We start from the raw sequence: 12,304 nt of genomic DNA, 5'->3' as shown, positions 1-12,304 counted from the left end.
ATATAATTAATCCACGGCCAGCAATAACCACCTCCACTTCAGCAGAATGGCTCAAATGGATAAATCAGAATTTGCAAAACACTTTAACTATGGTGGCGCGTGTGTTAGCAAACATCTCCTGTATTAACACAAAACTCCAGTGAAATGAGTGTCACCGGTGCTTGACTGTCCCTACTTGAACTCTTCCTTTAATGTGGACAGCTGAGCGGCTTGTGACGCTGTGAGGTTCCACAGCGCGGGGGGCACCCTGGTCTCACTAACGTCACCTGGCTGTGTGCGCTCAGCACCAGGTGTGTGGGATCACTGGGACTGTGACGCTAGAGAACACGCTGGCTCTGTCCAGACACGCTATTCTGTCTGCCGATGATCCATCATCAGATTGACGATTTCTTTGTGAGAATCCTTCTTCTACGGCCCCCCAATCCCAACCTCCAGCTCTGAGCACAAACATCACCACCAACTCCACACACTCACACACACACACACACCACAAACTGTGGTTTGACTCCTACGCACGCATCTCCTTCTCATCCACACCAAACACACTGTCTCCTTCTACCTGGCTAGCTGTTGCAGCAGGCTGACCAGGGCTCTGGCTCCGCCCCTCTGCAGGTCGTTCAGCTGCATCTCTTGGTAGAGCAGGTGCAGCACGTAGAAGAGGGCGGGGATGTGGGGGAACAGAGGGGCGGAGCTGTCCAGCCGCAGGGTGGGGCTAGTGGGAGGGGACTGGGATTGAGAGGAGGAGTCTCCGGCAGAGGGTTCGCTTGTTACGGACTCCAGACCAGCAAGCCTGCACACCATCTGCCGATGGTAGTGACAGCCCCGCATGTATTCCCAGTCCTAGAAACGCGCGCATGAAATACAACACAAGAGTCAAACACACCCACCAGTGATCAAAATAAATACACACAATAGATCATTGCAGAAGCACCCCTCCCTCCTCAGGCAACACGACTAACATAAACATGTTTATGTTAGTTCTCTGCAAAGACCGGTCCATTAAAAACCCATCCAACAGGTTTGATCCAGGCCTGAGTCATCCTTTACCGCAGGTCAGCCTAAATACATGCAGTCCTACATACGGTAAACAAGCTGCTCTAGAACGTCACACTACCCAGGGGCTCATTCAACGTTTTGAGTGTTTTGCTCATTCGCTAACGACCGAACAGGCTTTGAAAAAGTGGAAGACAGAAACGCACACTTTAGCAACCTACTAAAACTATAATGTTGAACACACAGACTCTCGACAACAAAGCAAAATATGAAAACATTACCAGTGACCGCGTGACCATGACAGCCAAGTGCAATTGGTAGTGGAATTAATAGAATAACAGCCGATGTAACCATAAATAAGGTGACTGACTCATCGTGGCCAAATGGATGCATGTTCTTAACCCTTCTTCAACCTGAGCTTGCTGAGAGGGCCCTGAGGACGCCCTCTCACTTCAGACTAAAGCAGACCCACTCAGATACAGACCCAGGGCCCTGGCTTGGTCCGGCCTACCTCATCAGAGCCTGTCTCGGCCGGCCGAGCCTTCTTGGCAGCAATCACGGGAGAGAGGGGCACTTCAAAATGGAGCTGAGGGGCACAAGAACGCAAGGTCATGCCTGGAGTTCCGACTAGTCCTTTCTCATCAGGCTTGTTGGTTTCCAGCAGCGTGTGTGGGGGCGTGCGAGCTGAAACAGGAAGTGGGGGCCGCTGGAAACAGGAAGTGGGGGCCGCGCTCACGTTGCGAGTCCAGCGCAGGCGTTCCGCGTTGTAGCCCATGAGGCTGATGAAGCAGGTGACGAACAGGTTCCACTCCAGGTGAGCGCTGGGGCCGCCAGGGGCGTTGTACATGCTGTACCACTTCACCAGAACCTTCATGGCCACGTCCTTAGGAAGGACGAACCGCATCGCCTGGAGACACTTCCTCACTACAGCCACCGGAGGGGGGAGAGAGAGACAGAGGAGAGAGACAGAGACAGACAGCGAGAGAAGACAATTGTCATTAATCGAGGAGGGTAGGTCAACAGCAGACAAGTCAAGAGGATTTCCAAGCAAGACGATGATATTTCATCCTGAGAAACCACGACTTGCTACATCTCCCCCCCCCCCCCCCGGCCCCCCCCCCCCAAAAAAAAACACAGCCAGCAGGTAGACAACCACGCATTAATTAGCTCCTGTGCCATCGCCAAGCTACACCCAATCAGACACCTAATCATCTCCGCCCTGCTATCTTAATTGGACAACAGAACTACAAAAGGTCAGAGTAGAACAGCAGAACAAGATAAATGCCATTCCATTAGAGAGCGAGTCCTGATCTCAGAGATCAATTAGTGACTAATGCAGAGGAACGCCAGGTACTAATTGGCTACCAATTTCCGAAACAAAAGATGAAGGGAGGGGGGGGGGGGGGGTCAGCAAAGACTTTAATAACTAGACAAAAGAAATTATCAATTTTGTTAATACGAACAAGTTCCCTTATGGTGATTTTTATTTTTACAACAAAATAAGCTGCCTTGGCTGTTTAGATATAGCCAGTCCCCCTTGAGGTATTCACCCGATATTAGCTCTGACACTCATCGGTTTTCAGTCTTATTCTACCTTGTTTTCCACTGCCCACTTTTTCATTTTTACCTTTTACACAGCAGTAGATAACAACAGCCTGTTCTGTCTCCTGTCACTAAGTCACTGTTGTATACACAGGAGACACCCAGGCTGCACCACATGTAACAATCCACACGTCATGAACGAAAAGTCATATCAGACCTGGAACATCGCAACAGGAAATGCACTTAAAAAAAATTTTTTAAAAAAAAGATGTTCATTCATGTTTATGTTGTATATGCCTCAGTGCCTGGCAGTCCTGTGTGCTGGACACAGGACAGCAGGCAGCGGGCAGGTCTCTGGACGGCACAGACAAACATCCCCAGCCAACAGGACCACTGGACATCGGAGCAACACCCCTCCAATCTGCTGAAGCAATTATCATCAGTTAGCACGTGTGTGTGTGCGTGAGTGTGTGTGGGCTGGAGTGAGGGCTCGGAGTGCTCCCCTCCCTCCCCGGTCCACAGGCTGCTGTACGTCAGTATGTGACAGCCTGTGGCTCGCAGCACTTCAACCCAATTTTTGCGAGGCGATCGGCAGCATGACTCAGCTCGGTGCCGGAACTCTCCCCTTCCACCGTCTCTGGTCATGCATATCAGTCTGGTTCACCCTGCTCTAGGTGGCTCTTACCCAGCTCAGATGTGGCGATTTCAGGGATGGATATCCTCAGCATTGTGCCATTACTGAGCTCCTAAAGAGAAAAAACATTTAGAATAAATTCCTCAATATTATAGGGGGGAGGAGCACAATTTGAATCCCACAAAAACACGAAATATTAATCTGACAAGTAACCGACTTCCTTTCTGGTGGAAGCGTTCCACGTGCATACATAGGTCAACGTTTGCAAGCAGCTGAAGTTCATATACCCAAACCACCCTTAAACTGACACATTTGGTGCTGTCCAAACATGTCAGATGTCACAATAGGATTTGCCTGAGATTGACACATTGCAGGAGTCAAAAGCAATCAAATATGGCATGAAGACGGCCCTAAAGTGGTCGACCAGTCACTAGCAGTCACATATTGCACTGGGGCTAGAGAATGACAGCCGTGAAGAGGGGGCGATAAGGGGAAGGGGAAAGGACAAAAAGAGTTGTGTTCAGGAGGTGAGTGGAGCAGAACGGAGGGGGGGGGGGAGCCAGCTATACAAGTTGGTGTAGACAAAGATCTCCTCTCACCCACTATGTAGTATCAATTTAAAGCCATTTGATACATTATTTGTTGCACAAATGCATGAACACAGATGACAGGCAGGCAGCCAGCCAGACAGATAGACACACAGACAGGCAGCCAGATAGCCAGGCAGAGACAGGCAGACAGACAGACAGACAGACAGACAGACCCACCAGAGTCACCCTGTTGCTGACAGGGTCTCGGAGAGCTTGGATGTATGGAACCATTGTTTGGAAGGGGTAGTCGTCCTGCCAGGACCAATCAGGGAGCTTGGTGGTTGACCCTTTAATCTCTGACACGGGAGACGGCATAGCCATCTGGGAGATAGGGAAGGTCAGAGTTCAAGTCAGGAAATGTCATCATTCCTCAGCTAGACAATCCTCCTTGATAATCTTTGGTCTTCTTCTGAAACTTTGTAATCTACAACAACAATTCAGCTTTCATACATGATATTGACAGGACTATTTTTAGTGTATCATCCCCCCCCCTTTCATCTGTAAAGGTAAAAAACAGCCACGCTGTGATCTCGGGTCAGCAATCTAATTACAGTATTGATCACAGCGTTTACGCAGTCCTCATCCATCACAGGAGTAAGTTCTACAGAAGGCCTAATGGCTCCTTTTATAGACATAGAATAATGACGGCCACAGCGGAAAACTCAGGTTCAGACTGAAGTTGGGCCATTAGTATTATTAAAACTTACTGCTCCTATCAGACCGCCAGCTGGTCTGACTGGTAATAATCTCCAGTCTCATCAAACAGATTTAACAGCATTCATTCATATCCATGGGTTGAGGAGTATTGTACCTCATCCATGGTCCGGAGGTGTCTGCCAGTGGCTTTGGCAGGGGTGCTCACACCCTCGATGGGGGTGCTCTGCTGGCCGCTCTGATTGGACAAGCTGAAGCTGGGGGATAGGAGGCCGGGGACGAACACCTTGCTCACCTGGGAGAGGATCAGATGGAGGGCGGGACAATTCAAATCAACCAATAGACATGGAGGAATGAAAAGCTAGTCAGGAAGTGGGCTGTTTGTGTGGAAGGACTGTGTTCTTGGTTACCCTGGTGACTCCTGTATACAGAGCCAGACTGCCATTGGTCTCCAGAACCAACATGGCGTCTATGTGCTGTGAGGGAAGAAGAACAGTTTGAGGCAGATTGTTCCATCTAAACCTTCAGGATTTATTCATTGTAAAGGTTTTTATAGTTGTGTGTTGTACAATGGTGATTTATTGCTTAAAAACTGATGAACACATCACTCCATGAAGGAACAATAAATGCGCTGTTTGTTTGGTGGACTTTACCTCTAAAGGTGCAGCATCTTTGGCAGAAAGGGAGACCACAGATGGGAAAATAAGCTGAGAGGGATTGTTGCTCTCTATGAATTTAACACACCTGTGAAAACAACATACTTGTTACATATATGAAACAGAGCGAGAGAGCGAGAGAGCGAGACACTGGTCCTGCCTGACCTGACCTGAGCTGTTGGTGGGACTCCACCAGGAAGCAGAGGTAGTGGTTCTCACAGAGGTCAGAGGTCAAAAAAACCTTTGATGCCTGGCAGCTCATCTCCCTGGGTGACAAACACACAGTTTACCTTCCAAGGCCCAACAGCAAAAGCCTACACATAACCCATACATAACCAAATTATAAAGTATAAAGTAAACAAGTCTTTACCCATTCAGCAAGCACAGACATTTCAAAAACTGCAAAAACTGGATTGCAAGGATCCCACAAAATACACCATACACGGCCAATAGTATGTGGACACCGCTCAGTTTACAGACACCTGCTTGATGAACACATCATTCCAAAATCAAGTTAAAAGACAATATAGTAGTGTAGTAACTGCCTGTTACCTGTGGGGGCAGCAGTGGCTGGCTCGCTCCACAGCTGCTCCATGCAGAGGTCTGGTACAATGGGCTCCATCTCTGGCCCCAGCAGCGACTCGTTGACGGTGCTGTTGGGCGAGGGCAGTAAACTGGGATGCCCCCTTGGGGACAGGGAGTGGTATGACACATTGAAGCGAGCTGCACCCGTAAAGGAGGGTGCCGCCATGCCGGGGGAGTGGGACCGACTGGAGGAGAGGACAAGAGAAGAAGAAACAGAGTATTACTGAGGTTCCAGAGTCTCGAGCTAGTTACCTAAAGCAAGCTGCTCCAACAGAGCCAGATTTCTCTGGATCCTGGATTTTCCCTCTGAGGAGTGAGCGAGTGTTTTAGGGTTAGGGTATGCAGGATACCCTACATAGTGTCCGCACTCTCGTAAACACCCACAGCCCAATCTGACCTGAGGGCGGCCATGTTGGAAATGCTCGGAGAGTGAGTCCGCGAGTGGTGGCCTGGAGATGACGTCATGCGGCTGTGCAGGGCGTGGCAGTGGAGGGGGGAGCCAATCCCCACCCCGATCGGGGAGTCGAGCCGGGGGACGCTCCTGAGGTGAGAGGTCAGGAAGCTGGGCCCCACGAGGCCCTGCTGCGCCCTGCTGCCCATCTGCTCGGGCCACTTCAGCATGGCAGCCTGCTCCTGGGGTCAGACAGCACGGTCCAGGGTTGGCATCAGAACGGAGGGTTACCAGCAGTACTACGTCTGATAAATGTGTTGCAGGAAATGTAAGTGAAATTGTTTATTTCGTTAGCATTGCTAATTATGTTAACCCCTTCCAACTTTACATAGCTCAACAAGAATGCAGTGTGTTTAAAATAATGAATGTTTTTTGTAATTGTTTAAATGTATTATCAGATTACCTTTGTTTTTGCACTGCATGCTGTAAATTGAATTACCTCATGGATATTACGTAACTAGACTCTAATCTAAAATTGTCACAATGAAAACCTTTAAAAAAATGTGAATACTGAACTACTACTTTATCTTACTTCAGACGTGACTTTGTGCAGCGCCCACACAGAGTGGTTTCCCTGGACGGTGTCGTAGGTTACCACTATGGAAGGCTCACTGCAGGTGAAGACTATCTTCATGGTGCTATCCGACACATACTGCACACTAGCTGCTTCGAACAGACCTGCCAGACACAGAAAAGACACACACACACACACACACACACACACACACAGGAGATGAGGCCCTGATGAGCCTCCTTCTTAACCAGCACTAACAAGGCAGTGATTAAGATCGACTGAACAGAACATCCAGGCATCCCACTGCATGATGATGACCGAGGACCAATCCAGCCTATAACGCACAGCCCTCCACGTGGGACTCATTTGTGTACAACATGTTGAAACCTATAGAACACTCAACTCAACGGAAATAAGTCATGCCTTATATTACAGGGAGTCAGATGGCTGAGCGGTGACGGAGTCGGGCTAGTAATCAGAAGGTTGTTAGTTTGATTCCCCGCCGTGCCAAATGACGTTGTGTCCTTGGGCAAGGCACTTCACCCTACTTGCCTCGGGGGGAATGTCCCTGTACTTACTGTAAGTCACTCTGGATAAGAGCGTTTGCTAAATGACTAAATGTAAATGGCTGGGTTTCCCAGATTCGTTAAAAAGCTCTTAACGCTAAGAGCGTCTTAAGAACGTTCTTAAGACGCTCTTAGCGTTAATAGCTTCTTAACGAATCTGGGAAACCCGACCAATGTAAGTCGTTGGTGCGAGTGCTTGTAGCTCACCTGAAGGTCGGCATATGACCGGAGAGATCTCATCCAGAGGATGCAGCATGCTGAACACTGTAGGTAGTGGCTCCCTGAGAAACTCAAACAGTCATTGTGCCCTAAGTACATAACAGATGCCAACAAGTGTGTGTGTGTGTGTGTGTGTGTGCGTACCTTATAGGGCTCAGAGGTGCGTCAGATGCAGTGTTCTTGCGCTCCAGCAGCAGCCCAAACTTAGTGGGCCACAGTGTGGAGACCTGGGAAAGAACACAAACCTGATTGGCTCTCAACGACAACGCACTCAAGGGGTTCCCGCAACTGGCCGGGTAAACAAACCTTACTTAATTATGACTAGTCGGTATAGATAAAAATAACAGCACACACTCCCATAAATACGCACGGTAGACATGTACACACGCTCTCGCCAAGGGTAGTTAATTCACATCCGGACTAATGGTGTTTTTCCATGCAACAGCCTCTTGTCAGCTGTCAGTGAGCCAAATCATCCATTATAACTGCTTATGAAGACAATAGGCAGAACCTGGGGAATATCACAATGTAACTAGCTGTGTAAAACTACTGTAATTGCCTTCTACATAAGCAGCACTCCCTCCCCCAATTTCAATCATCCAACACAAACCAACAAATGAGTAAGCAGGCGAACAGGAAGGCCAGGTTCTCACTTGAAAGGGCAACGGGGAGATGAAGTCCTTTCCGGACACGCTGTGGACGTTGACACATGTGCTCTGGACGATGCACACGGTCTGCTCCTCAACTTCATGCTCTGTACGTGAGGAGGAGAGGGACACATTTTGTTTGTTTACTTGACCCATCATCAGAACTATTGCCAAATAAGAAAAACCTTAAGAAAGAAAGTCAGTAAGTAAGCCTTGCTGCTCTAGAATGACGAGTGAGTCAGAACCTCGTGTTGTCAGGCAAGCTAGTATTTTCAAGCAAGTGCTCCTTACTTACCATCCTTATTCTTTTGTGGAACACCAAAGTTGCACCATAAGGCCTAGATAAAATACATTTAAAATAAATACATGAATTAATTGATAATCCCTGAATACAACAACAATCTGTATGACAGACTAATGTGTTGACAACATGCCAAGCTCACTCTGGGTTTAGCAGGCCTACCTGTTGCACCAGGCTGTCCACAGTGAAGGCCTTGTATACACTGGAGGCCTGATTCCTGCTGCCCTGGCTCCAGATGACCATGTTACCTGCTGTATACAGCTCCTCTTCATAATCAACATCACCACTGTCTCCAACACAACCCTTCCTCAGCTGCCAACATTCCTGCAGAACAGAGACCACCAGTATATCAATTGGGATGCGATTCACTTTTATGATTTATGGAAAGGAGGGAGTAAGCAAGGTACGAAATAATATTGTGATGTTGAGTTTTTAACTTGTAAATGTACCCTCTCATTCTCCTGTAGAGTGACTTCCTGGAGAGAGCCCACCAGGCCAGCGGCCCCATCTGACGACCAGAGCTCAGAAGCTGGCTGCAGCTGACGGAGCTGTAGGTTCACAGCGTTCGGGTGGTTCTTGCAGTGCTCACGGCCAAACGGGACAAAAGACTGCAATTCCCCTGCGGCTATCATTGTGGCTCTCTCTTCATACACGTTCGACATGAGTTCCAGATATCAGCATTATTTCTGGTGAAGAAGACAAGACGGGGAGAAGTGGAATTGTTAATAAAGAGGCGGTCCTCACTAGGTTTAATATAGCTATAATCTGTTTCAAGCACTTATTTATGCGCAGGTTAGTGGCTAGCTCTGATGTTTCCACTGTGTCACTCACGTGTAGCTGGAGGTGTGTGTTCTGATTAACCATGCTAGCAGTAGTTTAACAGTTGTAATACGATAGCTAGCCTATAACTATGTGACACGATAGTTGATCAGTAGTGATGTAAAGACCGGTGATTTCAGTCCAGCAATGCATGCATGCCATCATTAAATGTTTGTAGTCTTAACTGTTACCCCTTCTGTTTTGGGTAACAGTTGATTGAGTGGCAAAGACTCAACTTACAGAAAGCTTGCTACAGCTAGTTAGCTCTAGTTCGTGTCCTAGTATTGACACAAAAACGTCCAATTAAAATACATAACGAGCTCAAACATAACCCTAGGCCTCGATATATCGCCAATGGTTAAACCAAGTGCTAGCTTCTCAAATCTGTCACGCACTAGCTACATGGTCAGCTCACCTTGCTAAAACGTTAGCTATATTAGCTAGATAGCTAGATAACGTTAGCATAAGCAGAAGGAGACCGGCGCAAACCTGATAATAAGGAATAGTCTGTATCGTCTCGCAGTCCTTGTCTTTTACTTATTTAACCCTTACTTGTGTATCGGGTGATGACCAATATCAGCATAAACACTACTTAAGTCAACCCATTAAGGTAAAGATCGCAAAATAAGCTTTTCAAATGTGCGCGGACATGTTCCTGTCTTGACTCCGAGGTTCACGCCTTCCTTGTTTCAACCAATCACAGACCGAATAGGGCAGCATGACGTATGGCGATGAACATTTCTTACACATGAACACTGACAAGGGGGTTGTTTTAGTGTTTGTAATGAATGATAAGAGAGGAAAATTATTGAAAAATCTACACTTTCCTCTTAGCAGCCAGGAGGGAATGTCTGGGGCTTCATACCGTGGTACACGGACAGAATATCGTTGGTGATGCTCACGAGTCCAGGTGACACACGGAACAGATGTGTCAGGTCAATATGAACCCAATAGTGACTAAATGGTCGCCTATTCCCCGGGCATCTCTTCCAAACTAGGTTGTGCTCTCTACCAATATATATGTATGTCCCCTGGTACAATAACAAATTGTTTTTTTTAGTTGCATTTATTGAATTTGATTGTTTTTGTATATTGTCTGGAAACCACTGTGTGTCCCTCTCACGCACCTGCCTTTTCTCTTATTTGCTGTGGTGTTTTAAATTTCAAATACGGTTTTGATTTCCGGACACATGAATATCAATCACAAGGAAAAAATAGCAATACGTCTAACATGTGAAAGGTTTTTGCTCGTGCCTCTCCCGCAAATGTGTCTCTGAAAGTAACTACTCTTTCCTCGCGTCCAGCAGCATAATCAGAGATATTACCAGTGTAAGGCTATTCTACAAGGTTTTGAAATTCATCAGCAATCTGTATTACAAAGAAAGTAAACAAAGAATAACCCACAAAACCCCACAAAAGAACGTGTAGAAATTTTGGATTGAATTCCGATCTTAGATTTATAATTTGTCTTCTTAGCATTTGAGGATACAAGGAAAGGGCAACTTGGCGAGAGACCAGAGAGACAAAGCTGTAATGTGATTGGTCCGGATGACCCGAGGTCCCCAGAGCACTGTGGGTAAGGATTCGTTGCTTTAAGAAGACTAATGAAGATCTGAAAGGATATTATTGTATGTAATGTCTTCCATGTGGCTTGAAAAACAAATAACTTTACAGCATTAGTTACGATACAATGAAGAGCTGGTTGTTTAATTGATCCGTTGCAGGATTTTTTTTACCAGAACAAAACCACATTAGGGAATTCTCTAGGGCCCAAAATGGGGGCCACTGCCATCGGATTAGTTGTGTGTGTAAGTGTACAATACAGTGTGTGCATATTCCTGTGTGTGTGTGTGTGTGTGTGTGTGTGTGTGTGTGGTCTAGTTCCACAAGGATGGTAAACTAAGAAAATAATTTCCTTGTGGGGAAGGGGGTTAGGGTTAGAAACTGTGTTAGGGTTAGAGTTACATAAAGGGTTGAGGTTAGGATTAGGGGTCAGGCATTACACAATTATGAAGGTGAATTGTCAGTCCTCTCTAGGATAGTAAAACAAACCTGTGTTTGTGTGTCATGAGTGCAAGTGCTTGATGGATAGTATTTAACTCAGTTTTTAATACACACAACAATAAAGTTCAACTTGATTGGCTAGCCAGAGAGTCTAGCTGATACTATTATCATTATGTCACCCCCTGGGTGGTGAATTCGTGTTTCACTGGCAAACTGCCAAGAGGTGACTGGGGTGGTATTGTCAGTTGCCACGTTAGTCTCCACCTATTACGTATTCCTCTGTGTTCAAGCTCACGTCTACCTGCCAGGGCCAATTTTGAAACAAACACATCACCCCTGTTTAGGGAAGAGTTTGTGCTAACTACAATAACCTCTAAGAAGCTATGGATTCCCTGGCAGACAACTCACAAAGTAGACAGGTGTTTTCTGTTGGTGGTTCTTTCCATTCCACATGGGAATGTGTTGATGAATTTTTCGCATGATAATGACATAGTAGTCTACAGTAATGCAATAGTTAAATAAGCAACATGGACTTTCATATTAGAGATTACTAGTCAGAAGACTGCTTTCAATCTGACAAGTATCAATAGGATGTACTTATCTGGAGGAAGTGTCCATTCTCTCAAATGATCACAAACGTTTTCTGGACAAAGGATTCAGCATCTGTTTCATATCAATACTGTCAATTAAATAGGTAAGTTTTCCTAGTGGTTCATACTTAATTTACTTTGTCTTGGGCCTTATTCCATCAGGATTGTGACTCAGTCCCCCAAGGATGCTGGTCATGGCTGCTCAACTGCAGAATGGCTGAGTGGTGAGGATTGTAGAAGTGCATTGGAGGTGGTTCGATGAACAATTATGGTCCTGTGAATAACCTTACTTAATAACAGAGCACTAGGTACGTGCTATGCAATCCATGGGAACTGGTAAATACATAGTACATAGTACATGGGAGGTAATACGTCAGACCGGCCACACGTCTGACATGTATGTTAACCATGCATTTAACCTAGATCATGTGTGTTGTCACGTTAAATTATCCCTCTGGCATGTGATGAGTGAGTTAAGCAGTTAGGAGAGAGTAACGGTGGGCTCGAGGGAGAGAGGAGAGAAAAAAGATGGAGTTGAG

The 12,304-nt window shown here is 46.6% G+C and overlaps 1 protein-coding gene across 1 annotated transcript in view; it reads right to left on the bottom strand.

The window, feature by feature from the left end:
- The window catches only part of anapc1 (anaphase promoting complex subunit 1), a 28,759-nt gene extending 18,922 nt beyond the window's left edge, over positions 1–9,837 (bottom strand). The window contains exons 1-19 of the mRNA XM_084709753.1: positions 9,661–9,837; positions 8,802–9,038; positions 8,515–8,676; positions 8,347–8,389; positions 8,058–8,158; positions 7,549–7,631; positions 7,393–7,466; positions 6,638–6,783; positions 6,052–6,287; positions 5,612–5,839; positions 5,240–5,335; positions 5,067–5,157; positions 4,824–4,889; positions 4,571–4,708; positions 3,937–4,080; positions 3,221–3,281; positions 1,730–1,917; positions 1,505–1,579; positions 560–840 (exon numbers count right to left, since the gene is read on the bottom strand). Coding sequence (XP_084565879.1) covers positions 560–840; positions 1,505–1,579; positions 1,730–1,917; positions 3,221–3,281; positions 3,937–4,080; positions 4,571–4,708; positions 4,824–4,889; positions 5,067–5,157; positions 5,240–5,335; positions 5,612–5,839; positions 6,052–6,287; positions 6,638–6,783; positions 7,393–7,466; positions 7,549–7,631; positions 8,058–8,158; positions 8,347–8,389; positions 8,515–8,676; positions 8,802–9,014 — 2,426 coding nt within the window. The 5' untranslated portion in view covers positions 9,015–9,038; positions 9,661–9,837. The remainder of the gene's footprint in view (positions 1–559; positions 841–1,504; positions 1,580–1,729; positions 1,918–3,220; positions 3,282–3,936; positions 4,081–4,570; positions 4,709–4,823; positions 4,890–5,066; positions 5,158–5,239; positions 5,336–5,611; positions 5,840–6,051; positions 6,288–6,637; positions 6,784–7,392; positions 7,467–7,548; positions 7,632–8,057; positions 8,159–8,346; positions 8,390–8,514; positions 8,677–8,801; positions 9,039–9,660) is intronic.
- Positions 9,838–12,304: the final 2,467 nt, after the last annotated feature.

This window comes from Hypomesus nipponensis, chromosome 11 (genome assembly GCF_054491055.1).
Source record: "Hypomesus nipponensis isolate SF chromosome 11, ASM5449105v1, whole genome shotgun sequence".
Classification (NCBI taxonomy): Eukaryota; Metazoa; Chordata; class Actinopteri; order Osmeriformes; family Osmeridae; genus Hypomesus; species Hypomesus nipponensis.
The sequence above is the reverse complement of the archived record's forward strand: the minus strand, read 5'-3'. Positions and strand labels throughout refer to the sequence as shown.